A 24,826-nucleotide genomic window follows, 5' to 3' on the forward strand; every position below is an offset into this window, starting at 1 on the left:
CTGATCATTAATACCACTGATCATTACTACCACTGATCATTACTATTACTGATCTTCACTATCACTGATCTTCACTATCACTGATCTTCACTATCACTGATCATTAATACCACTGATCATTAATATCACTGATCATTGATATCACTGATCTTCACTATCACTGATCATTAATATCACTGATCATTAATACCACTGATCTTCACTATCACTGATCTTCACTATCACTGATCTTCACTATCACTGATCATTAATACCACTGATCATTAATATCACTGATCTTCACTATCACTGATCATTAATATCACTGATCATTAATATCACTGATCATTACTATCACTGATCATTACTACCACTGATCATTACTATCACTGATCATTAATACCACTGATCATTACTATCACTGATCATTAATATCACTGATCTTCACTATCACTGATCTTCACTATCACTGATCTTCACTATCACTGATCGTTAATATCACTGATCATTACTATCACTGATCATTACTATCACTGATCTTCACTATCACTGATCTTCACTATCACTGATCATTAATACCACTGATCTTCACTATCACTGATCATTAATATCACTGATCATTACTACCACTGATCATTACTATCACTGATCTTCACTATCACTGATCATTAATATCACTGATCATTACTACCACTGATCATTACTATTACTGATCTTCACTATCACTGATCTTCACTATCACTGATCTTCACTATCACTGATCATTAATACCACTGATCATTAATATCACTGATCATTAATATCACTGATCTTCACTATCACTGATCATTAATATCACTGATCATTAATACCACTGATCATTACTATCACTGATCATTACTATCACTGATCATTACTATCACTGATCTTCACTATCACTGATCATTAATACCACTGATCTTCACTATCACTGATCATTAATACCACTGATCATTACTATTACTGATCATTAATATCACTGATCTTCACTATCACTGATCATTAATATCACTGATCTTCACTATCACTGATCATTAATATCACTGATCATTAATATCACTGATCATTACTACCACTGATCATTAATATCACTGATCATTAATATCACTGATCTTCACTATCACTGATCTTCACTATCACTGATCATTAATATCACTGATCTTCACTATCACTGATCTTCACTATCACTGATCATTACTATCACTGACCATTACTATCACTGATCATTACTATCACTGATCATTACTATCAGTGATCATTAATACCACTGATCATTACTATCACTGATCATTAATACCACTGATCATTAATACCACTGATCGTTACTATCACTGATCGTTAATATCACTGATCGTTAATATCACTGATCGTTAATATCACTGATCTTCACTATCACTGATCATTACTATCACTGATCATTACTATCACTGATCATTAATACCACTGATCATTACTATCACTGATCATTAATATCACTGATCATTACTATCACTGATCATTACTATCACTGATCATTACTATCACTGATCATTAATATCACTGATCATTAATACCACTGATCATTACTATCACTGATCATTACTATCACTGATCTTCACTATCACTGATCATTACTACCACTGATCATTACTATCACTGATCATTAATACCACTGATCTTCACTATCACTGATCTTCACTATCACTGATCATTACTATCACTGATCATTACTATCACTGATCATTAATACCACTGATCATTACTATCACTGATCTTCACTATCACTGATCATTAATATCACTGATCATTACTATCACTGATCTTCACTATCACTGATCATTAATATCACTGATCTTCACTATCACTGATCATTAATATCACTGATCTTCACTATCACTGATCATTAATATCACTGATCATTACTATTACTGATCTTCACTATCACTGATCATTAATACCACTGATCATTAATACCACTGATCATTAATACCACTGATCATTACTATCACTGATCTTCACTATCACTGATCATTAATATCACTGATCTTCACTATCACTGATCATTACTATCACTGATCATTAATATCACTGATCTTCACTATCACTGATCATTACTATCACTGATCATTAATACCACTGATCATTAATTTCACTGATCATTAATATCACTGATCTTCACTATGACTGATCTTCACTATCACTGATCATTAATACCACTGATCATTAATTTCACTGATCATTAATATCACTGATCTTCACTATCACTGATCTTCACTATCACTGATCATTAATACCACTGATCATTAATTTCACTGATCATTAATATCACTGATCTTCACTATGACTGATCTTCACTATCACTGATCATTAATACCACTGATCTTCACATCACTGATCATTAATACCACTGATCATTACTACCACTGATCATTAATACCACTGATCTTCACTATCACTGATCATTAATATCACTGATCATTACTATCACTGATCATTAATACCACTGATCATTACTATCACTGATCATTACTATCACTGATCATTAATACCACTGATCTTCACCATCACTGATCATTAATACCACTGATCATTACTATCACTGATCATTAATACCACTGATCATTACTATCACTGATCATCACTACCACTGATCATTAATATCACTGATCATTAATATCACTGATCATTACTATCACTGATCTTCACTATCACTGATCATTACTATCACTGATCATTACTATCACTGATCATTACTACCACTGATCATTAATACCACTGATCATTAATACCACTGATCATTAATACCACTGATCATTAATATCACTGATCATTACTATCACTGATCTTCACTATCACTGATCATTACTATCACTGATCATTACTATCACTGATCATTAATACCACTGATCATTAATATCACTGATCATTACTATCACTGATCATTACTATCACTGATCTTCACTATCACTGATCTTTACTATCACTGATCATTAATATCACTGATCATTAATATCACTGATCATTACTACCACTGATCATTAATATCACTGATCATTAATATCACTGATCTTCACTATCACTGATCTTCACTATCACTGATCTTCACTATCACTGATCATTAATATCACTGATCTTCACTATCACTGACCATTACTATCACTGATCATTACTATCACTGATCATTAATATCACTGATCATTACTATCACTGATCATTAATACCACTGATCATTACTATCACTGATCATTAATACCACTGATCATTAATACCACTGATCGTTACTATCACTGATCGTTAATATCACTGATCGTTAATATCACTGATCGTTAATATCACTGATCTTCACTATCACTGATCATTACTATCACTGATCATTACTATCACTGATCATTAATACCACTGATCATTACTATCACTGATCATTAATATCATTGATCATTACTATCACTGATCATTACTATCACTGATCATTACTATCACTGATCATTAATATCACTGATCATTACTATCACTGATCATTACTATCACTGATCTTCACTATCACTGATCATTACTATCACTGATCATTAATACCACTGATCATTACTATCACTGATCATTAATACCACTGATCTTCACTATCACTGATCTTCACTATCACTGATCATTACTATCACTGATCATTACTATCACTGATCATTAATACCACTGATCATTACTATCACTGATCATTACTACCACTGATCATTACTATCACTGATCATTACTATCACTGATCATTAATACCACTGATCATTACTATCACTGATCTTCACTATCACTGATCTGCACTATTACTGATCATTACTATCACTGATCATTAATACCACTGATCATTACTATCACTGATCTTCACTATCACTGATCATTAATATCACTGATCATTACTATCACTGATCTTCACTATCACTGATCATTAATATCACTGATCTTCACTATCACTGATCATTAATATCACTGATCTTCACTATCACTGATCATTAATATCACTGATCATTACTATTACTGATCTTCACTATCACTGATCATTAATACCACTGATCATTAATACCACTGATCATTAATACCACTGATCATTACTATCACTGATCTTCACTATCACTGATCATTAATATCACTGATCTTCACTATCACTGATCATTACTATCACTGATCATTAATATCACTGATCTTCACTATCACTGATCTTCACTATCACTGATCATTAATATCACTGATCTTCACTATCACTGATCTTCACTATCACTGATCATTAATACCACTGATCATTAATTTCACTGATCATTAATATCACTGATCTTCACTATCACTGATCTTCACTATCACTGATCATTAATACCACTGATCATTAATTTCACTGATCATTAATATCACTGATCTTCACTATGACTGATCTTCACTATCACTGATCATTAATACCACTGATCATTAATACCACTGATCATTAATACCACTGATCATTACTATCACTGATCTTCACTATCACTGATCATTAATATCACTGATCTTCACTATCACTGATCATTACTATCACTGATCATTAATATCACTGATCTTCACTATCACTGATCTTCACTATCACTGATCATTAATATCACTGATCTTCACTATCACTGATCATTACTATCACTGATCATTAATACCACTGATCATTAATTTCACTGATCATTAATATCACTGATCTTCACTATGACTGATCTTCACTATCACTGATCTTCACTATCACTGATCATTAATACCACTGATCATTAATTTCACTGATCATTAATATCACTGATCTTCACTATCACTGATCTTCACTATCACTGATCATTAATACCACTGATCATTAATATCACTGATCATTAATATCACTGATCTTCACTATGACTGATCTTCACTATCACTGATCATTAATACCACTGATCTTCACCATCACTGATCATTAATACCACTGATCATTACTACCACTGATCATTAATACCACTGATCTTCACTATCACTGATCATTAATATCACTGATCATTACTATCACTGATCATTAATACCACTGATCATTACTATCACTGATCATTACTATCACTGATCATTAATACCACTGATCTTCACCATCACTGATCATTAATACCACTGATCATTACTATCACTGATCATTAATACCACTGATCATTACTATCACTGATCATCACTACCACTGATCATTAATATCACTGATCATTAATATCACTGATCATTACTATCACTGATCTTCACTATCACTGATCATTACTATCACTGATCATTACTATCACTGATCATTACTACCACTGATCATTAATACCACTGATCATTAATATCACTGATCATTAATATCACTGATCATTACTATCACTGATCTTCACTATCACTGATCATTACTATCACTGATCATTAATATCACTGATCATTAATATCACTGATCATTACTATCACTGATCTTCACTATCACTGATCATTACTATCACTGATCATTACTATCACTGATCATTAATACCACTGATCATTAATATCACTGATCATTACTATCACTGATCATTACTATCACTGATCTTCACTATCACTGATCTTTACTATCACTGATCATTAATATCACTGATCATTACTATCACTGATCATTAATATCACTGATCTTCACTATCACTGATCTTCACTATCACTGATCATTACTATCACTGATCATTACTACCACTGATCATTACTATCACTGATCTTCACTATCACTGATCTTCACTATCACTGATCTTCACTATCACTGATCATTACTACCACTGATCATTACTATCACTGATCATTACTATCACTGATCTTCACTATCACTGATCTTCACTATCACTGATCATTACTATCACTGATCATTAATATCACTGATCATTAATATCACTGATCATTACTATCACTGATCATTAATACCACTGATCTTCACTATCACTGATCATTACTATTACTGATCATTAATATCACTGATCATTAATATCACTGATCATTAATATCACTGATCATTAATACCACTGATCTTCACTATCACTGATCATTACTATCACTGATCATTAATACCACTGATCTTCACTATCACTGATCATTACTATCACTGATCATTAATATCACTGATCATTACTATCACTGATCATTACTATCACTGATCATTACTATTACTGATCATTAATATCACTGATCTTCACTATCACTGATCATTACTATTACTGATCTTCACTATCACTGATCATTACTATTACTGATAATTAATATCACTGATCATTACTATCACTGATCATTACTATCACTGATCATTACTATTACTGATCATTAATATCACTGATCTTCACTATCACTGATCATTAATATCACTGATCATTACTATTACTGATCATTAATATCACTGATCATTAATATCACTGATCATTAATATCACTGATCATTAATACCACTGATCTTCACTATCACTGATCATTACTATCACTGATCATTAATACCACTGATCTTCACTATCACTGATCATTACTATCACTGATCATTAATACCACTGGTCATTAATACCTCTGATCATTACTATTACTGATCATTAAATCACTGAAATATTGATCTTTAAATATTGATTCTATATTGATCTTATCCTATTCTTTTATTACTGTATAAATATCTATTATTCAACTATTCTTACACCATTTTATTATAGGAAGAGTTTTATATTCAATTATACAAATATTTAACATTTTAAGTATTATAACACTAATTACTGTAATAATAAAAATAATAATAATTATCCTACTATTATAATACCTTCATACAGAAATGTTTTCAGTACTGAATTAATTTTAGTGTATATACACAATCATATTTTTAATATTACTATTAGAGAAATATTTTTATTACTTCATTGTTACAGAACCATGTTTTAATATAATATTTTTACTATAAAAATATGTGTGTGTGTGTGTGTGTGTGTGTGTGTGTGTGTGTGCTTGTTACCTCTATAACTTTAGCGGCTCCATCAGTCATTGCCAGTGGACAGCTGTAAAGTCCAGCAGAGGGAGCGTACAGGTACAGCTTACTCATCTGATACACACGACTGCGCGCGCACACACACACACACACACACACACACACACACACACACACACACACACACAGTGAGGATCACAGTTTCAGTGGAAATGCTGGTCAGGGATCACACACACACACACAGGTCCAGACAGTCCAGGTCCAGACAGTAAAAGTCCACCCCAGGGTTCTGCTCCACCTGTCCGGGCGGCTCAGCTGCAGCTAGACTAGACTAACTCTGAGCTGAACGCAATCCTGGACTGGACTTCCACTTACTGGACCCGGACTTGTCACCTCCACCCATTCACTATATGTCCAAATGTTTGTGGACACCCCTTCTAATGAACACATTCAGCTACTTTAAGCTGCACCCATTGCTGACACAGATGTGCAAATGCACACACAGCTTGTCTAGTCCCTGTAGAGAAGAAGTACTGCCAATAGAATAGGACTCTCTGGAGCAGATCAACATCATGACCCTATTGGCTCCATGCTGCCTAATGCCAGGCGTGGGCTAGAGGGGTATAAAGCCCCCCAGCATTGAGGAGCTGTGGAGCAGTGGAAGAACTGTGTTCTCTGGAGTGATGGTGGAGGAGCTCCATTCGGTACTTTTGGGATGAGATGGGGTGCTGATCATCATCCAACATCCTGACCTCACTGTTCTTGTTGCCGAATGCAATCAAATCCTCACAGCAATGCTCTTCTACAGCCTAGTAGAAGGCCTTCCCTCTACTAATAGAAATCTTTAAACCCTTGATTTCAAAACGAGCAGGTGTCCCAATACTTTTGTCCATTAGGTGTATGAAACACTAGAGGAAAGTAACACATGTTCTAGAGTAAAGAACCGGAACTGGTTCTGCGACAGCGGCGGACACACCTCCACTCCCCGAAGCGCCGCTCGTATCCCGCGGCGACCATCCCCTCCTGTGCTGAAATGTGCTTCATGCGCGTCCAGGCAGGACAGGTGACGATGCGGTCGGTTCTCCGCCCCCACGCCTCGTACTGCTGCAGCCGGGGGGGGTTCTGCTCACACTCGCGCCCCAGAGCGTCGATCTCGCGCACCACCCGCTCCCCAAACACACGCAGCTCCGCCTCCACCTCCTGCAGCACACACAGTCACAGAGCAGTTGCTATGCTCCTCCACATGGTTGCTATCATGTTGCTACGCAGTTGTTATGCTCTTTCAGGTGGTTGCTATGCGGTGACTATACAAAATTCAACAGGGGAAAAAGCGATTGCTATGTGGAGTGGTGAGGTGTTATCGCCCCCTGCTGGGCTGAGCTCCATCTGCAGATCTCCCACACTGCCTGTGTGTGTGTGTGAGTGTGTACCTGTACAGGCAGGTGTCTACGCAGGTATCCCTGCAGCAGTGCATCCTGGGTAAATGGGTTCCTGAGCAGTGGTTGCTCCTGGAAGAAGCTCCCGATGGTGGAGCGGGAGAACAGCGGGTGCGCAGTCACTGCACCATCGTCCAGCTCGGTCCGGCCCAGCGGGGCGCTGGACGAGCCGCACCTGACCAGCTGCCGGCCAAACACCCGCAGGGCCTGTAGGTTACCACGGACACTCACCTGGAGAATCATCACTGCATCTGGAAAACACACACACACACACATATATATATATATATATATATATATATATACACAAACACACATACACACTTACATATACACACACACACATACATACATACATACATACACACTTACATATACACACACACACATACATACATACATATACACACACACACACATATACACACACACACACACACACACATACACACACACATACATACATACATATACACACACACACACATATATACACACATACACATACATACATACATATACACACACACACACACACACACACACACACACACACACACACACACTTACATTTACGGCATTTAGCAGACGCTCTTCTCCAGAGCGACTTACAAAGTGTTTTGCTATTTACTCAAGAAAAGCCTCAGCTAGTTAGAATAGACTAATAGTTCAAAGATACCTCTAATCTTAGACATTACTAAACACAATACAATACGGTGACCATAGAACTATTCGTCCAAGTACTCTCAGAAGAGGAGGGTCTTCAGTCTGGGTTTGAGGACAGTGAGCGTTGGACTCTGCTGTTCAGACACCCAGGGGAAGCTCGTTCCACCACTTCGGTGCAGGACAGAAAAAAGTCTGGACGCTCGTCTTCCGTGGATCTTAAAGGATGGCGGGTCGAGCCGCACACACATACACACACAAACACACACACACATATATACACGCATACACACACATATATATATATATATATACACAAACATACATACACATACATATACAGTGCCCTTCATAATTATTGGCACCCCTGGTTAAGATGTGTTCTTTAGCTTGTAATAAATTGAGTTGTTTTCTAAATAATATAGGACCACGATGGAAAAAAAAGAGTCAAATCCAACCTTTAACTCAAGTGAATTTATTCAGTAGGAAAAAAATCCCACATTAAGAAATAATGGTTTAACATCAAATCATGTGTGCCACAATTATTGGCACCCCTGATGTTAATACTTTGTACAACCCCCTTTTGCCAACAAAACAGCACCTAATCTTCTCTTCTAATGTTTCACAAGATGGGAGAATACAGACAGAGGGATCTTTGACCATTCCTCTTTGCACAATCTCTCTAAATCATCCAGCGACCTGGGTCCTCTCCTCTGCACTCTCCTCTTCAGCTCACCCCACAGGTTTTCAATGGGGTTGAGGTCTGGGGACTGAGAGGACCATGGGAGGAGCTTGATTCTGTGTGTGGTGAACCAGTTCTGTGTAGATTTGGCCATATGTTTTGGGTCATTATCTTGCTGAAAGACCCAGTGACGACCCATCTTCAGCTTTTGGGCAGAAGCCTCCAGATTTAGTTTTAAAATGTCCTGGTATTTCAAAGCATTCATGATGCCATGCACCCTAACAAGGTTCCCAGGGCCTTTGGAGGAGAAACAGGCCCACAGCATCACTGATCCTCCCCCATATTTCACAGTGGGCATGAGGTGCTTTTCTGCATCCTCAGCTCTTGTGTTACGCCAGACCCACTTAGAGCATTTGTTGCCCAAAAGCTCTATCTTAGTTTCACCTGACCGAAGCACACGGTCCCAGTTGAAGTTCCAGTGCTGCTTAGCAAACTCCAGACATCTGCGTTTATGATTGTGAGTGAGAAAAGGCTTTTTCAGCTTGTTGGCATGCAGATAGCGCCTGATGGTTGTTTTGGAGACTTTGTGAGAAGAAGCCACCATTTGTTGCAGTTCTGTAACAGTGAGCTTTGGAGAGCTTTTTATTTCTCTTATCATCCTCCTCCCTGTGCGTGGTGGCAGAATAAACCTGTGTCCTCGTCCAGGCTTGTTTACCACTGTTCCAGTTGTTTTACACTTCTTAATAATTCCTCTGACAGCAGATATGGACAGGTGGAGGTCAGTGGCTATTTTCTTACACACATCTGCCTTACTTGTGGAGGTCAACACACATCTGCCTTACTTGAATGGTATGTTCCTTTGTCTTTCCCATGTTGAAGAGAAATGGCCTCTGTGTCACGTCATATTTATACCCCAGGGAAACAGGAAGTTGTGAATTACTAATTAAATGTTCCTACATACTCTGATCAACTTTGTAAACGACTGTAGAATTGACAGAAATACTTTAATTACATTTATTTCCTAAGAAATCTTAGGGGTGCCAATAATTGTGGAACAGGTGATTTTATGAAGAATAATTATTTCTTAATGTGGGAATTTTTTTTTTAAAAAAGTTAAAGGTTGGATTTGACTCTTTTCTCCATCGTGGTCCTATAAAAAAAACTCAATTTATTAGAAGCTAAAGAACACATCTTAACCAGGGGTGCCAATAATTATGGAGGGCACTGTATATACACACACACACACACACACACACACACACACACACCTCTAAAACAAAAACCTTTTATTTTCCACCCGTATTCCGGCTAATCCCGCCCCTCCTCCACCGTGATTGGCTAGCAATGCCTCTAGTCCTACGACTGCCATCGTTATGAACCAATCACAGCACAGGAGGGGCGGATCCAGGAAACGGGAGTAGAGGGAAACCCACCGCATTTGGGGAGAACTGAGGGTAAACACACTTTCAGTTCAGCAATAAACTGCCTTTCTAACACACACACACACACACACACACACACACACACACACACACACACAGCCAGCCAGCCTCTCTCTCTCACACACACACACACACACACACACACACACACACACACACAGCCAGCCAGCCTCTCTCTCTCACACACACACACACACACACACACAGCCAGCCAGCCTCTCTCTCTCACACACACACACACACACACACACAGCCAGCCAGCCTCTCTCTCTCTCTCTCTCTCTCTCTCTCTCTCTCTCTCTCACACACACACACACACACACCTCTCTGCCTGTGTGTGATTAATCGATACTGATGATCAGCTCAGGAATGGCGGAGTGACTTTTCACCCACTTACTAACGCAGCGGTGTCTGCCCCCTGTCTGCCCCCGCGGTACTGACCCGGTCCACTCACCCAACACCGCCGCGGCACGAGCTTTAATTACTAATCACATGTACTAATCACATGAACGAATCACAGCTTTCTTAATGTAATAAGACTGAAGTCTCTCACCCACTCAGCCTGCAGTCCCTCACAGCTCCACACACAGCGCCCCCAGCGGCGAGAACTGAGAACCGCACCTCACCGTCACTGTCATCTTCATCTTCATCATCCTCATCATTATTGTTTTTATTGTAGATTATATTAGGTTCTCTATAATACAGTAGACTGTTCCCTGTAGGAAAAACCTCAGACCTTTTTCAGCAAATGATCTCTGAACTTTACTTCACTCAGCCCTGACCAGTCGCCGAGCAACACCTGCCACAGCGGGATGCTGCCACCACCATGCTTCACTGCAGGGATGGCACTGGGCAGGTGATGAGCCAGTTCAGAGTGGGGTTCCTCAGACTGGAGAAGCCGGTCTCTCACAGCCTGAAGGCCTCAGAGGATCTGTTCTGCTCCTGACTCTGATTCTACACATTAGAAGGAGTGATAAATGGGGGGGGCTGTTAATTCTATTAATTCTATTCTATAAATGATGAGTAAAGACGTGTGAGTTTAGTCAGATCACCTCCATCAAGATCAGATGAAGATCAGATGAAGATCAGACCTGCAGATGTTTAAATATGACCACATATCCAGAGGTTTTCATGGGGTGTCGTCACTTCTTCACGCGGCTGTAGAGTACCTCTCTGTGATGTATCAGACACGCTGCAGAACCTCCTGACTGAGCCCGTAGCACAGCAGGAGACGGAGGCGTGGGCGTAGGAGACGGAGGCGTGATCGTAAGTATTTGGACTTTAATGCAGCTCCATGCAGTATTACACTCAAGGCATGCTGGGTAAATAAGAGCGCGGACACGCGCTTTAGTAACAGAGTACAGAAATATATCAGTCAATATAAACACCTGCAGAACAGGTAGATATACACACATACAGAATACACAGCTCCACCTCCCGACTCCTCCCTCTCCTCCACCTCCACCTCCCACAGACACCCCGCCAGCGCTGTGCGTGCAGGAGAGCCTCCAGACACGCTGGGAGGGACCGGGAAAGAATGGGAGGGACTGGGAGTAAATCTGATAGACTAGTAGAGAATGGGAGGGACTGGGAGAGACTGGGTGGGACCGGGAGGGACCAGGGCAGACTGGAAGAGACTGGGAGGGACTGGGAGGGACCAGGGCAGACTGGAAGAGACTGGGAGGGACTGGGAGGGACCAGGGCAGACTGGAAGAGACTGGGAGGGACCGGGAGGGACTGAGAGAGACTGGGAGGGACGGGGAGGGACCAGGGCAGACTGGAAGAGACTGGGAGGGACCGGGAGGGACTGAGAGAGACTGGGAGGGACTGGGAGGGACCAGGGCAGACTGGAAGAGACTGGGAGGGACCAGGGCAGACTGGAAGAGACTGGGAGGGACCAGGGCAGACTGGAAGAGACTGGGAGGGACTGGGAGGGACCGGGAGGGACTGAGAGAGACTGGGAGGGACTTGGAGGGACCAAAACAGACTGGAAGAGACTGGGAGAGACTGGGAGGGACTGGGAGGGGCCAAGGCAGACTGGAAGAGACTGGGAGGGACCGGGAGGGACTGAGAGAGACTGGGAGGGACTGGGAGGGACCAGAGCAGACTGGAAGAGACTGGGAGAGACTGGGAGGGACTGGGAGGGGCCAAGGCAGACTGGGAGGGACTGAGAGGGACTGGGAGGGACCAGGGCAGCCTGGAAGAAACTGGGAAAGACTGGGAGGGACTGGGAGGGACCAGGGCAGACTGGGAGGGACCAGGGCAGACTGGAAGAGACTGGGAGGGAACAGGGCAGACTGGGAGGGACTGGGAGGGACTGGGAGGCGTGTATAAAAGTGGGTGTGTGGACGGCTGAGCTGCGGAGGCCGCTGCTCTTCCTGAGGTCGGTGTGGTTTTCTTCTACTGCTGAATAAAAACGGAGTAAAAACACTGGGAACAGAAGCGAACAGAACCGTGACGAACAGAACCGGGACGAACAGAACCCGTACAGACAGAACACAACGACAGCTTTCCCTAAAGAACAGAAGAGTTAAAGAACAATCTCATCACTGCGTCTCACACACGCCCACAGACGCTGACCAATACCCCCCCCACACACACACACACACACACACTGACCAACACACCCTATCAGCGGAGTGTGTGTGTGTGTGTGTGTGTGGGGGGGGGGGGGGGTCTGAGTGTGTGTGAAGTCTGAGGTTCTCTGGTTGATGAAGCTGCTCTAGTAGAAATGGCACCGAAACACTTCGGCCTTTAACGCCTTTTATAATCCCTGTAAAGGCCTTAGATGTGTGAGAGTGTGAGTGAGAAAGTCTGTGTGTGTGTGTGTGTGAGTGAGAGAGAGAGTGTGTGTGTGTGTGTGAGTGAATGTGAGTGAGAGTGTGTGTGAGTGTGAGAGAGAGTGTGTGTGTGTGTGTGTGTGTGTGAGTGAATGTGAGTGAGAGTGTGTGTGAGTGTGAGAGAGAGTGTGTGTGTGAATGTGAGTGAGAGTGTGTGGGTGTGTGAGTATGAGAGAGTGTGTGTGTGTGTGTGTGTGTGTGTGTGTGTGAGAATGTGAGTGAGAGTGTGTGTGTGTGTTTTAAAACACAAAAAGATCTATAAAATAAATCACCACATTAAAGCGACAGTTCAGCACAGACTCAAACTGTCAATCAGTGCTTTACACTGGAGCTACGAGGCTAATGTAGCTAACACATAATGGAAGCTAATACCCCACCAATTAGCACTGCAGCTACAAACCTAAATACAGCTTTACAGTGCTAAAAACACATCAGCAAGCTTAGTAGTGCTAATGGGTGAGGTAGAAGCTTTGTGGTGTTGGGTTGGTGGTAATTGGTGGAGTAGAAGCTTTGTGGTGTTGGGTTGGTGCTAATTGGTGGGGTAGAAGCTTTGTGGTGTTGGGTTGGTGGTAATTGGTGGGGTAGAAGCTTTGTGGTGTTGGGTTGGTGGTAATTGGTGGGGTAGAAGCTTTGTGGTGTTGGGTTGGTGGTAATTGGTGGGGTAGAAGCTTTGTGGTGTTGGGTTGGTGGTAATTGGTGGAGTATAAGCTTTGTGGTGTTGGGTTGGTGGTAATTGGTGGAGTAGAAGCTTTGTGGTGTTGGGTTGGTGGTAATTGGTGGGGTAGAAGCTTTGTGGTGTTGGGTTGGTGGTAATTGGTGGAGTATCAGCTTTGTGGTGTTGGGTTGGTGGTAATTGGTGGGGTAGAAGCTTTGTGGTGTTGGGTTGGTGGTGTATAAGCTTTGTGGTGTTGGGTTGGTGGTAATTGGTGGGGTAGAAGCTTTGTGGTGTTGGGTTGGTGGTAATTGGTGGGGTAAAAGCTTTGTGGTATTGGGTTGGTGGTAACTGGTGGAGTATCAGCTTTGTGGTGTTGGGTTGGTGGTAATTGGTGGGGTATAAGCTTTGTGGTGTTGGGTTGGTGGTAATTGGTGGGGTAGAAGCTTTGTGGTGTTGGGTTGGTGGTAATTGGATGTGTTACTGAACTATCGCTTTAATGAACTCACTCTTGGTGGACACGATTTGTGGGAGCACCTGGACGGACCTGTGGACAGGTGTGGTTTGTGCTTTTTTTGAACCATCGGAAAAACGCTCACACAACCCAAACACTGGTTACGACTTCAAAGACTTTTCTGTATAAATAATTCACACTGGGTGTAGCGCCTCCACTTATCACTGGGTGTAGCGCCTCCACTAATCACTGGGTGTAGCGCCTCCACTTATCACTGGGTGTAGCGCCTCCACTTATCACTGGGTGTAGCGCCTCCACTAATCACTGGGTGTAGCGCCTCCACTTATCACTGGGTGTAGCGCCTGGTCAGACGTAGGCGGCGTTTACACCCAACAGCTTCACCAGGATTAAAGCACTGAGGAAAGGCAGTGACTCAACAATTGGCTGAAGCTAGCTTAGCTAACTGAGCTAACTGAGTTAGCAGGCTGGCTAGCGCTAATCGAGTGTATGTGTGGAGCTCTGTAATTACTCAGGTCAACGATAGCTAACGTTACCACTTCCTGTTAGCCAGATGTTAGCTAGCTAGCACGGCTAACAGGAAGTCATTATTTACAGAACAGGCTTCTCTCAGGGTGAAGCTGGATACGACTGAAACTTTCTCCGTAGTTAGCGAGCTAGGACGCGTGATTAGCTAACTCTGTATTTTCAGAGCTCTGGATTCAAAATCACTGGTGATTAAAAACTATAAAAACATCAAAATTCAACATCAAAATCAGCCACGATAAAATCCCCCTCAACACACCACAGAGTTCCCGTTAGCTGCTGCTGCTAACATCAGCTTAACGTTAGTGAACCTACAGGCTGAACGAAGCGCGCCGGAAACAGCCTGATTTACCAGGCAGGGGACTTTCGGATCCGGCGTCGCATCAGTGTTCTGTAAACTGAAGGCGGGACTGGACCGTGCTAACGGCCAGCGTGTAATCTCACTGCTAATCTCCACAGGCTATTTTAGTAGGATTGTTTTTTGACGTATTGCTTGAGGACAAGGTAAACTCCGCCTCCAGCAGAGAGGAAACCCAATGACCACAAATCGTGTCCACCCCCCTGCTGCTTCCCGAGGAGACGGCGCTAGCCCGGTTGACCCGGCCCCCGCTAGCCCCGATCTCCTCGGCTATGTGCACTCTCTCTCACTATGAGGCAGGGCCTGCCCCGTTGGCGCCACCCATATTACCCCCTCCCATGCTGGCCCCACCCCCCTGGTCGATGTTGGAGGGTTTGATTGGCGGGTGCTGGTGCTGCAGGGCGTGGCGCTCCAGCAGTGTGCGGTGGGTGAAGGCCCGGTGGCAGACGCTGCAGGAGAAGGTGCGCTCCACGCGGTGAGTGCGCATGTGCACGTTCAGGGAGCTCTTCTGGGTGAAGCGCTTAGAGCACACAGAGCACTGGAAGGCGCGGACCCCCGTGTGGACCACCATGTGCTTCAGGAGGTAATCCCGCAGCGAGAAGGAGCGCCAGCAGATGCTGCACTGATGAGGCTTCTGACCTGCAGAGAACACACAGAGCCAAGACCCCGTTAGCCAAGACCCCCGAGCAGCAACAGAGCAGCAGAGCAGCAACAGAGCAGCAACAGCAACAGAGCAGCAGCAGCAACAGAGCAGCAACAGCAACAGAGCAGCAGCAGCAACAGAGCAGCAACAGCAACAGAGCAGCAGCAGCAACAGAGAAGCAGCAGAAGCAGCAGAGAAGCAGCAGAAGCAGCAGAGAAGCAGCAGAAGCAGCAGAGAAGCAGCAGAGCAGCAGCAGCAGCAGAAGCAGCAGAGCAGCAGCAGCAGCAGAAGCAGAAGCAGCAGAAGCAGCAGCAGAAGCAGCAGCAGAGCAGCAGCAGAAGCAGCAGAGCAGCAGCAGCAGCAGAAGCAGAAGCAGCAGAAGCAGCAGAAGCAGCAGCAGCAGCAGCAGCAGAAGCAGCAGAAGCAGAAGCAGCAGCAGCAGCAGCAGCAGCAGAAGCAGCAGCAGAAGCAGCAGCAGCAGCAGCAGAAGCAGAAGCAGCAGCAGCAGAAGCAGCAGCAGCAGAAGCAGCAGCAGCAGCAGAAGCAGAAGCAGCAGCAGCAGCAGAAGCAGCAGAAGCAGCAGCAGCAGCAGCAGCAGCAGAAGCAGAAGCAGCAGCAGCAGAAGCAGCAGAAGCAGAAGCAGCAGCAGCAGCAGCAGAAGCAGAAGCAGCAGCAGCAGAAGCAGCAGCAGCAGAAGCAGCAGCAGCAGAAGCAGCAGCAGCAGCAGAAGCAGCAGCAGAAGCAGAAGCAGAAGCAGCAGCAGAAGCAGAAGCAGCAGCAGAAGCAGAAGCAGCAGCAGCAGCAGAAGCAGCAGAAGCAGCAGCAGAAGCAGAAGCAGCAGCAGCAGCAGAAGCAGAAGCAGCAGCAGCAGCAGCAGCAGCAGCAGCAGCAGCAGAAGCAGCAGCAGAGCAGCAGCAGAGCAGCAGCAGCAGAGCAGCAGCAGCAGAGCATAGCGGTGGAGGCTAAAGCAATTAGCAGCTGGGTGCTGTGCTGTTCTCAGGGGTTGCTGTGCTGTTCTCAGTGGTTGCTATGCTGTTCGCAGTGGTTGCTATGTCATTGCAAAGCTATTTTGAAGGTGTTGCTTCATGGTTGCTAGATGTTTGCTATGCTGAAGTGGTAACTGTACTGTTGCTAAGCAGTTGCTAAGGTTTGCTTCATGGCTGCAATGCTGTCCTAGAAGGTTGCTGTGCCGTTGCTAAGCATCTGATAAGGGACCGCTTTATTGTTGCTAGATGGTTTCTATGCTATTTCCAGTGTTTGCTATGCTGTTGCTAAACTGTGCAGGAGGTTAAGGTGCCTGAGGTTTAAGTGTGACATCATCGCTCTTCTCGCTCCGGACTGCTGGGTCAGATCGGGAACACCCACAGTCTCAGATAATCTCTACAGGAACGAAAGCCACTAGTTTGTGTCTTCATGCAACATCCTAGCAACCATCTAGGTAACCATAGCAACTACACTGAAGAGCACAGCAATCAGCTATCAACAAACTAGAAATGGTCAGACGCGGTATAGTGATATCCAGTCACCGAACAACAGCAACCGCTTAGAAAGAGCACAGCAACCCCCTAGCAACCCCCTAGCAATCGCATAGCAACAGCATAATTACAACATGGTAATTACTTAAGATGCAAAATCACTTTTCTGTTCTGATGGTGAGTGTGTGTGTGTGTGTGTGTGTGTGTGTGTGTGTACCGGAGTGGATGAACATGTGTTTGCTGTAGTTTTTGCGGGATCTCAGGGATTTCCCGCAGTGGCTGCAGTCGAAGCTCGTCTCTGAACTCTGACCCGTGAAACTCTGTCCCGTGATGCACGCTGGGGCCGGTGGGGGAGGTGCCGGGGTCATAGGAGCTGGGGGTGGAGCCTGCTGACACGATTCTGCCATGCTGTCAATCACCATAGGCCCACCCACAAAAAAGGAGGATGGCTGTGATTCGCTGACAGGATACTGGAAAAGCATCTGGAGCAAAACAAAGAGATCCATCAGTCCAATAACAGCATACAGACCGCCATGCGGTTCTAGACTCCGCTATAGTGCCCCTGTTCAGACGGCGTGTGAAGAGTGTATCTCTGAACTCACCTGGTTGTTGATGCTGTGAGAGGAAGTGGGTGGAGACAGTGGCTTGTTGCTGCGGGAACGGGGGTTGGCCACCAGGGTTTGAGAGGTGTCAGCTTGCGGCCAAAAACCACCAGTGAACACGGCCTGGTCCTCATAGAACCCACCCTGAAACACACACACACACACACACACACACACACACACACACACACACACAGCCTAAAAACACTGCTGGATGAGTTCTCTGCAGCAGGGTGGTACAAAGAGGGGCGTGGCAGTGTGTGTGTGTGTGTGTGTGAGGTTACCTGTCCGTACGCAGACTGGTGTGTGTTATCGTGTGTATCACGTCTGTCCTCCAGCTCAAACAGATTGTCACCGTCCTGAACACCTTCATCCTTCACCACCACCTGCTCCCCCCCCAGCACCTACACACACACACACACACACACACACACACACACACTTAGTTAATGTATACTGTAAACACCAAAAACTGCTGTGGACTGAATAGTGCTGTGTGTGTGTGTGTGTGTGTGTGTGTGTACACCTGCAGTCGGAGAGGTTGTCTCTGCTTTCGGCTGTGCCCCACCGCCCTCTCTCGCTCTCCATCCCTCTCTCTCTCCTCCACCTCCTCTTCCTCGTATCGCTCCATCCCTACCGCCAGCTCCTCTCCGACCCCCACGAACTCCGCCCCTCCATTACCACGGAGACTGTCTCTCACCATTCCCTGAGGGGCAGGAGTGTTCATCTGGGCTCTTCCTGGGTCACCCATGTTCTGGTTCTGGCCCTGATTCTGTCCCGCTGCACCTGCGGAGGGCGAGCGATATGACCGCAGGTCATCGTTACTATGACGATGTTCCGTCAGGAGGAACTGACGTGGTGACGTCATCATTAAGCATCATCACAGTCTAGACTCGGGGTCTTACCTGCGCTGCTCCGGTCCGCGCTCTGGTTCAGCATGTAGTTGATCTCCTGAGTGCAGCTGGAGGGTTTCAGCATGGCTCCGCCCCCAGGCGCGCCAAGCCCCTCCCCCCTGCACAGTAACTCGCCCAGGGGTGGCATTATCCCTTCCAGACCGCCAGAGTCCGGCTGCCCTCCGCCGCCCAGAGTCGGAGGGTCCGCCAGGCCCGCGGCTGACCCCACCCCGGCCCCGCACTCGCTCAAGGGGTAACTGTAGCCCTGCAGCGCCCCGGCGCCCACTCCGCTCACGTTCCCCACGCTCTCCCGGCCCTTCCCGCCTCCCTGCTCCTCCTGCTTGGGCATGGCGGCCCCCAGTGGCCGTTTCTGGGATATGATCTGCGTGCACTCGTCGATGACGGTCTTGATCTGCAGGATGCTGGCGGCGGTCAGTATGCAGAGCGCCTGCGAGTGCAGCACCACCAGCGAGCCGCTGTACATGAAATCCACCAGCTGCTTCACCGTTTCCGCGGGGACCAGCGGCGGCACCGAGATCTCGGAGTGGCCGAGCAGCAGCTTGTCCTGGAAGAAGGGGCTGGCGGCGGCGAGGACGCAGGCGTGGGCTCGCAGCGAGGCGTCGTGGATCCGCACCGTGACGTCGCAGAACAGGCCCTTACGCCGCTGAGAGCGCAGAGCCTCCAGCACCGACTGGCTGGCGTTGTGCAGGTGGATGTAGTGAACCGTCTCAGTGCCTGACATGGCAGGAGCCTGGGAGCGCAATATCGACCTGGGAGAACACACACACACACACACACACACACACACACACACACACACACACACACACTCACACTCGATGATCGGTGACCGTCTACACACCTGTTAGGAGAGAACCCCCACCACACACCCCCCCGTCTGTACAGAAGCCGCTGAGACCACTTCACCTGAGTGGAGAGGGAGGGGTTAAGGCCTTCCCAAAGTCCCGACTTCTTGGACTGAGCTTACAGTCGGGTCAGCGCCAGGACCCCACACGTTTCCTCTGAACCAGCAGCTCTCTGATTTACCACCAAACCAGGTGCTGATCTGAGGAGAACTTCTAATGTTCTAATGATGAAAACAGTGATGGAGAACCTCCACCACATTCACATCTTCCTCATCTCCTCCCCATCTTCATCCACTCCTCCTCTTCCTCCTCCACCTACTCCTCTACCTCCTACTGCTCCTGCTCCTCTTCCCTCTCATCCTCCTCCCTCTTCCTCCACCTCCCCTCTCTCCTCCTCCCTCTCCTCCTCCTCCTCACCATCTTCTTCCTCCTCCTCCTCCATCCACTCCTCCTCTTGCTCCTCCATCTACTCCTCTACCTCCCCATCTTTATCCCTTCTCTCCTCCCCGTCTTCTTCCTCCTCCTCCTCCATCCACTCCTCCTCTTGCTCCTCCATCTACTCCTCTACCTCCTACTGCTCCTCTTCCCTCTCATCCTCCACCTCCCCTCTCTCCATCCTCCCCATCAACCTCCTCCCTCTTCTCCTCCTCCTCCCCATCTTCCTCATCCCTCTGGTCCTCCTCTTCCTCCCCACCTTTATCCTTCCTCTCCTCCCCGTCTTCCTCCTCCCTCTCCTCCCCGTCTTCTTCCTCCCTCTCCTCCCCATCTTCTTCCTCCCTCTCCTCCCCATCTTCTTCCTCCTCCTCCTCCCCATCTTCTTCCTCCTCCTCCTCCACCTCCTACTGCTGCTGCTCCGCCTCTTCCCTCTCATCCTCCTCCCCCCCTCTCTCCTCCTCCTCCCTCTTCCTCCACCCCCCTCTCTCCTCCTCCTCCTCCTCCCCATCATCATCCTCCTCCCTCTTCTCCTCCTCCTCCTCCCAATCTTCCTCATCCCTCTTGACCTCCTCTTCCTCATCCCTCTGGTCCTCCTCTTCCGCCTCTCCTCCCCATCTTTATCCTCCCTCTCCTCCCCATCTTCTTCCTCCTGCTCCACCTCCTACTGCTGCTCCTCCTCTTCCCTCTCATCCTCCTCCCTCTTCCTCCACCTCCCCTCTCTCCTCCCCATCATCATCCTCCTCCCTCTTCTCCTCCTCCCCATCATCATCCTCCTCCCTCTTCTCCTCCTCCCCATCTTCCTCCTCCCTCTTCTCCTCCTCCTCCCTATCTTCCTCCTCCCTCTTCTCCTCCTCCTCCTCCTCCCAATCTTCCTCATCCCTCTTCCTCCTCCCTCTTCTCCTCCTCCTCCTCCCAATCTTCCTCATCCCTCTTCCTCCTCCCTCTTCTCCCTCTCCTCCCCATCTTTCTCCTCTCTCTGGTCCTCCTCTTCCTCCTCTCCTCCTTTACTGCAGTTTGAAAATAACTGGGTTTAATTATGGATTGTGGAGTCTGATGATTATATTGATTATATTGATTATCTGATTCTGAAAACAGAGAAAATGAATCAGGGGTTTCTCTGTTTTAAGCAAAAACCCTATACTGTATATAACTACACTGTATGGACAAAAGTATTGGGACACCTGCTCATTCACTGCTTATTCTGAAATCAGGGCTATTAAAAAGAGCTGATTCTGCTTCTGTTGGAGTAACTGTCTCTACTGTCCAGAGAAGAAGACTTTCTACTAGATTCTGGAGGAGGATCAGCATTGCTGTGAGGATTTGATTGCATATAGCGACAAGAGCATTAATGAGGTCAGGATGTTGGATGATGATCACCACCCCACCTCATCATCCCCAACTCATTCCAAAAGTACTGGATGGAGCTCCTCCACCATCATTCCAGAGAACACAGGTCCTCCACTGCTCCACAGCTCCTCAATGCTGGGGGGCTTTATACCCCTCTAGCCCACGCCTGGCATTAGGCAGCATGGAGCCAATAGGGTCATGATGTTGATCTGCTCCAGAGAGTCCTATTCTATTGGCAGTACTTCTTCTCTACAGGGACTAGACAAGCTGTATGTACATTTGCACATCTGTGTCAGCAATGGGTGCAGCTTAAAGTAGCTGAATGTGTTCATTAGAAGGGGTGTCCACAAACATTTGGACATGTAGAGTAAGTATGTATATTAGCATTGTAAGGAGTGGTATTGACGTGTGTGTGTGTGTGTGTGTGTGTGTGTGTGTGTGTGTGTGTGTGTGCGCGCGCGGGGTGTTAGCGGGTGGTTCAGGTGTGCTGCAGGTGATCAGACCTGGGTCTGAGATGTTCTGAGATGTTCTGCACGGTTTGTTATGAAAGTGGAGCAGCTCTGCGGCACAGAGAGGAGGAGGAGGAGGAGGAGGAGGAAGGTGGAGATGATGATGAGGATGATGATGAAGAGGAGTGTTTGCGCGGCAGTGGAGCTCGTGCAGTGCTATAAGGTGTCTGTGATGGGGTGGTAAAGGTGAGGAGGTGGTCAGTACCTGAGTGGGGAGCAGAGCTGAGCGCTCGCGCTGTAAACTCCGCAGAGCCGCTTAAACCGCGCGTATGCAGCCCAGCACGCGCATGACCCTCACTGGACACCGGGGCGACGGAGCGGGGCGGTACCGGGGCAGAACCCGAGCAGAACCCGAGCAGAACCGAGACACAGCGCGCGGAATAACCGGAGGAGCACGGTCTGTTTTTCTCCGCCAGCTTCTGTTTCTGCAGGAGCTGCTGACGGGGCGCAGCACGGAGGCCCTGCAGGGACACACCGCCACGCAGAGCCCAAACGCCAAAATAAAAGCCCCCCTTCAGAGTCACACAAACCCAGTCTGATCAAACCCAGTCTGATCAAATCCAGTCCGATCAAATCCAGTCCGATCAAATCCAGTCTGATCAAATCCAGTCTGATCAAATCCAGTCTGATCAAATCCAGTCTGATCAAATCCAGTCGCTCTCTGAAACGGAATTTAATACGAAGAACCCAGAGAAGCCAAATCCGTTTAAAGAGGAGACAGAACTGCCGAGCGGATCAGCACAGCTGGACCTCCACTCACTGGCCACTTTATTAGAAACACCCCCACCGTGTGCTTCCACTCACTGGCCACTTTATTAGAAACACCCCTACCTTGTGCTTCCACTCACTGGCCACTTTATTAGAAACACCCCCACCGTGTGCTTCCACTCACTGGCCACTTTATTAGAAACACCCCCACCTTGTGCTTCCACTCACTGGCCACTTTATTAGAAACACCCCTACCTTGTGCTTCCACTCACTGGCCACTTTATTAGAAACACCCCTACCTTGTGTTCCCACTCACTGGCCACTTTATTAGAAACACCCCTACCTTGTGCTTCCACTCACTGGCCACTTTATTAGAAACACCCCTACCTTGTGCTTCCACTCACTGGCCACTTTATTAGAAACACCCCCACCTTGTGCTTCCACTCACTGGCCACTTTATTAGAAACACCCCCACCTTGTGCTTCCACTCACTGGCCACTTTATTAGAAACACCCCCACCTTGTGCTTCCACTCACTGGCCACTTTATTAGAAACACCCCTACCTTGTGCTTCCACTCACTGGCCACTTTATTAGAAACACCCCCACCTTGTGCTTCCACTCACTGGCCACTTTATTAGAAACACCCCCACCGTGTGCTTCCACTCACTGGCCACTTTATTAGAAACACCCCCACCTTGTGCTTCCACTCACTGGCCACTTTATTAGAAACACCCCTACCTTGTGCTTCCACTCACTGGCCACTTTATTAGAAACACCATCCTTGTGCTTATACTCACTGGCCACTTTATTAGAAACACCCCTACCTTGTGCTTCCACTCACTGGCCACTTTATTAGAAACACCCCTACCTTGTGTTCCCACTCACTGGCCACTTTATTAGAAACACCCCTACCTTGTGTTCCCACTCACTGGCCACTTTATTAGAAACACCCCTACCTTGTGCTTCCACTCACTGGCCACTTTATTAGAAACACCCCTACCTTGTGCTTCCACTCACTGGCCACTTTATTAGAAACACCCCCACCTTGTGCTTCCACTCACTGGCCACTTTATTAGAAACACCCCCACCTTGTGCTTCCACTCACTGGCCACTTTATTAGAAACACCCCCACCTTGTGCTTCCACTCACTGGCCACTTTATTAGAAACACCCCCACCTTGATCAGTGAAACACACACAGATGAAACAGCATTTCTAAACTCTTTATTTATTTCTCAGAGTTCTGTTAGTGTTTCATAAAGTAGAGTTTTATAAAGTTTGAGTTAAACACAATAAAACATCATAAACAGTAAAGAACAGTAAATGACAGTAATGAAGAGTAATGAAGA

At 45.9% G+C, this 24,826-nt stretch overlaps 2 protein-coding genes across 4 annotated transcripts in view; both read right to left on the reverse strand.

The window, feature by feature from the left end:
- Positions 1–11,782, reverse strand: part of LOC140535735 (acyl-CoA dehydrogenase family member 11-like) — a 42,427-nt gene extending 30,645 nt beyond the window's left edge. The window contains exons 1-4 of one of the 2 annotated variants that reach the window (XM_072657196.1): positions 11,707–11,782; positions 8,361–8,617; positions 7,907–8,130; positions 6,958–7,057 (exon numbers count right to left, since the gene is read on the reverse strand). In XM_072657196.1, the coding sequence (XP_072513297.1) occupies positions 6,958–7,057; positions 7,907–8,130; positions 8,361–8,609 (573 nt within the window). In that variant the 5' untranslated portion in view covers positions 8,610–8,617; positions 11,707–11,782. Of the gene's footprint in view, positions 1–6,957; positions 7,058–7,906; positions 8,131–8,360; positions 8,618–11,476; positions 11,566–11,706 lie in introns of those variants that run through there. The other variant, XM_072657197.1, reaches the window with a different exon arrangement.
- A 635-nt stretch (positions 11,783–12,417) lies between these two features.
- On the reverse strand, positions 12,418–23,211 carry zbtb45 (zinc finger and BTB domain containing 45). 2 transcript variants are annotated; one of them, XR_011977566.1, is made up of 8 exons: positions 22,976–23,211; positions 19,626–20,383; positions 19,247–19,506; positions 19,005–19,124; positions 18,721–18,864; positions 18,336–18,600; positions 15,437–16,639; positions 12,418–15,386 (listed from the first exon to the last, which is right to left on the reverse strand). XR_011977566.1 is itself a non-coding variant. In XM_072657476.1 (7 exons), the coding sequence occupies exons 2-7, from the start codon at positions 20,353–20,355 to the stop codon at positions 16,290–16,292; spliced, it is 1,869 nt and encodes a 622-aa protein (XP_072513577.1). In that variant the 5' UTR covers positions 20,356–20,383; positions 22,976–23,211; the 3' UTR covers positions 12,418–16,289. The 2 variants fall into 2 exon arrangements, 1 of the variants encoding a protein (XP_072513577.1); XM_072657476.1 differs by having other exon boundaries at positions 12,418–16,639.
- Positions 23,212–24,826: the final 1,615 nt, after the last annotated feature.

This window comes from Salminus brasiliensis, chromosome 15 (genome assembly GCF_030463535.1).
Source record: "Salminus brasiliensis chromosome 15, fSalBra1.hap2, whole genome shotgun sequence".
Classification (NCBI taxonomy): Eukaryota; Metazoa; Chordata; class Actinopteri; order Characiformes; family Bryconidae; genus Salminus; species Salminus brasiliensis.

What these genes read in the sequence shown, in the direction of transcription:
- zbtb45 (XM_072657476.1), bottom strand. Translation starts at nt 20,355, where the DNA reads ATGTCAGGCACTGAGACGGTTCACTACATCCACCTGCACAACGCCAGC. An exon ending in ACCAGTCTGCGTACGGACAG is followed by an intron (nt 18,865 to 19,004) that starts GTAACCTCACAC and finishes TGTGTGTTTCAG; the next exon opens with GGTGGGTTCTATGAGGACCA. An exon ending in ACACATGTTCATCCACTCCG is followed by an intron (nt 16,640 to 18,335) that starts GTACACACACAC and finishes TGTTCTCTGCAG; the next exon opens with GTCAGAAGCCTCATCAGTGC.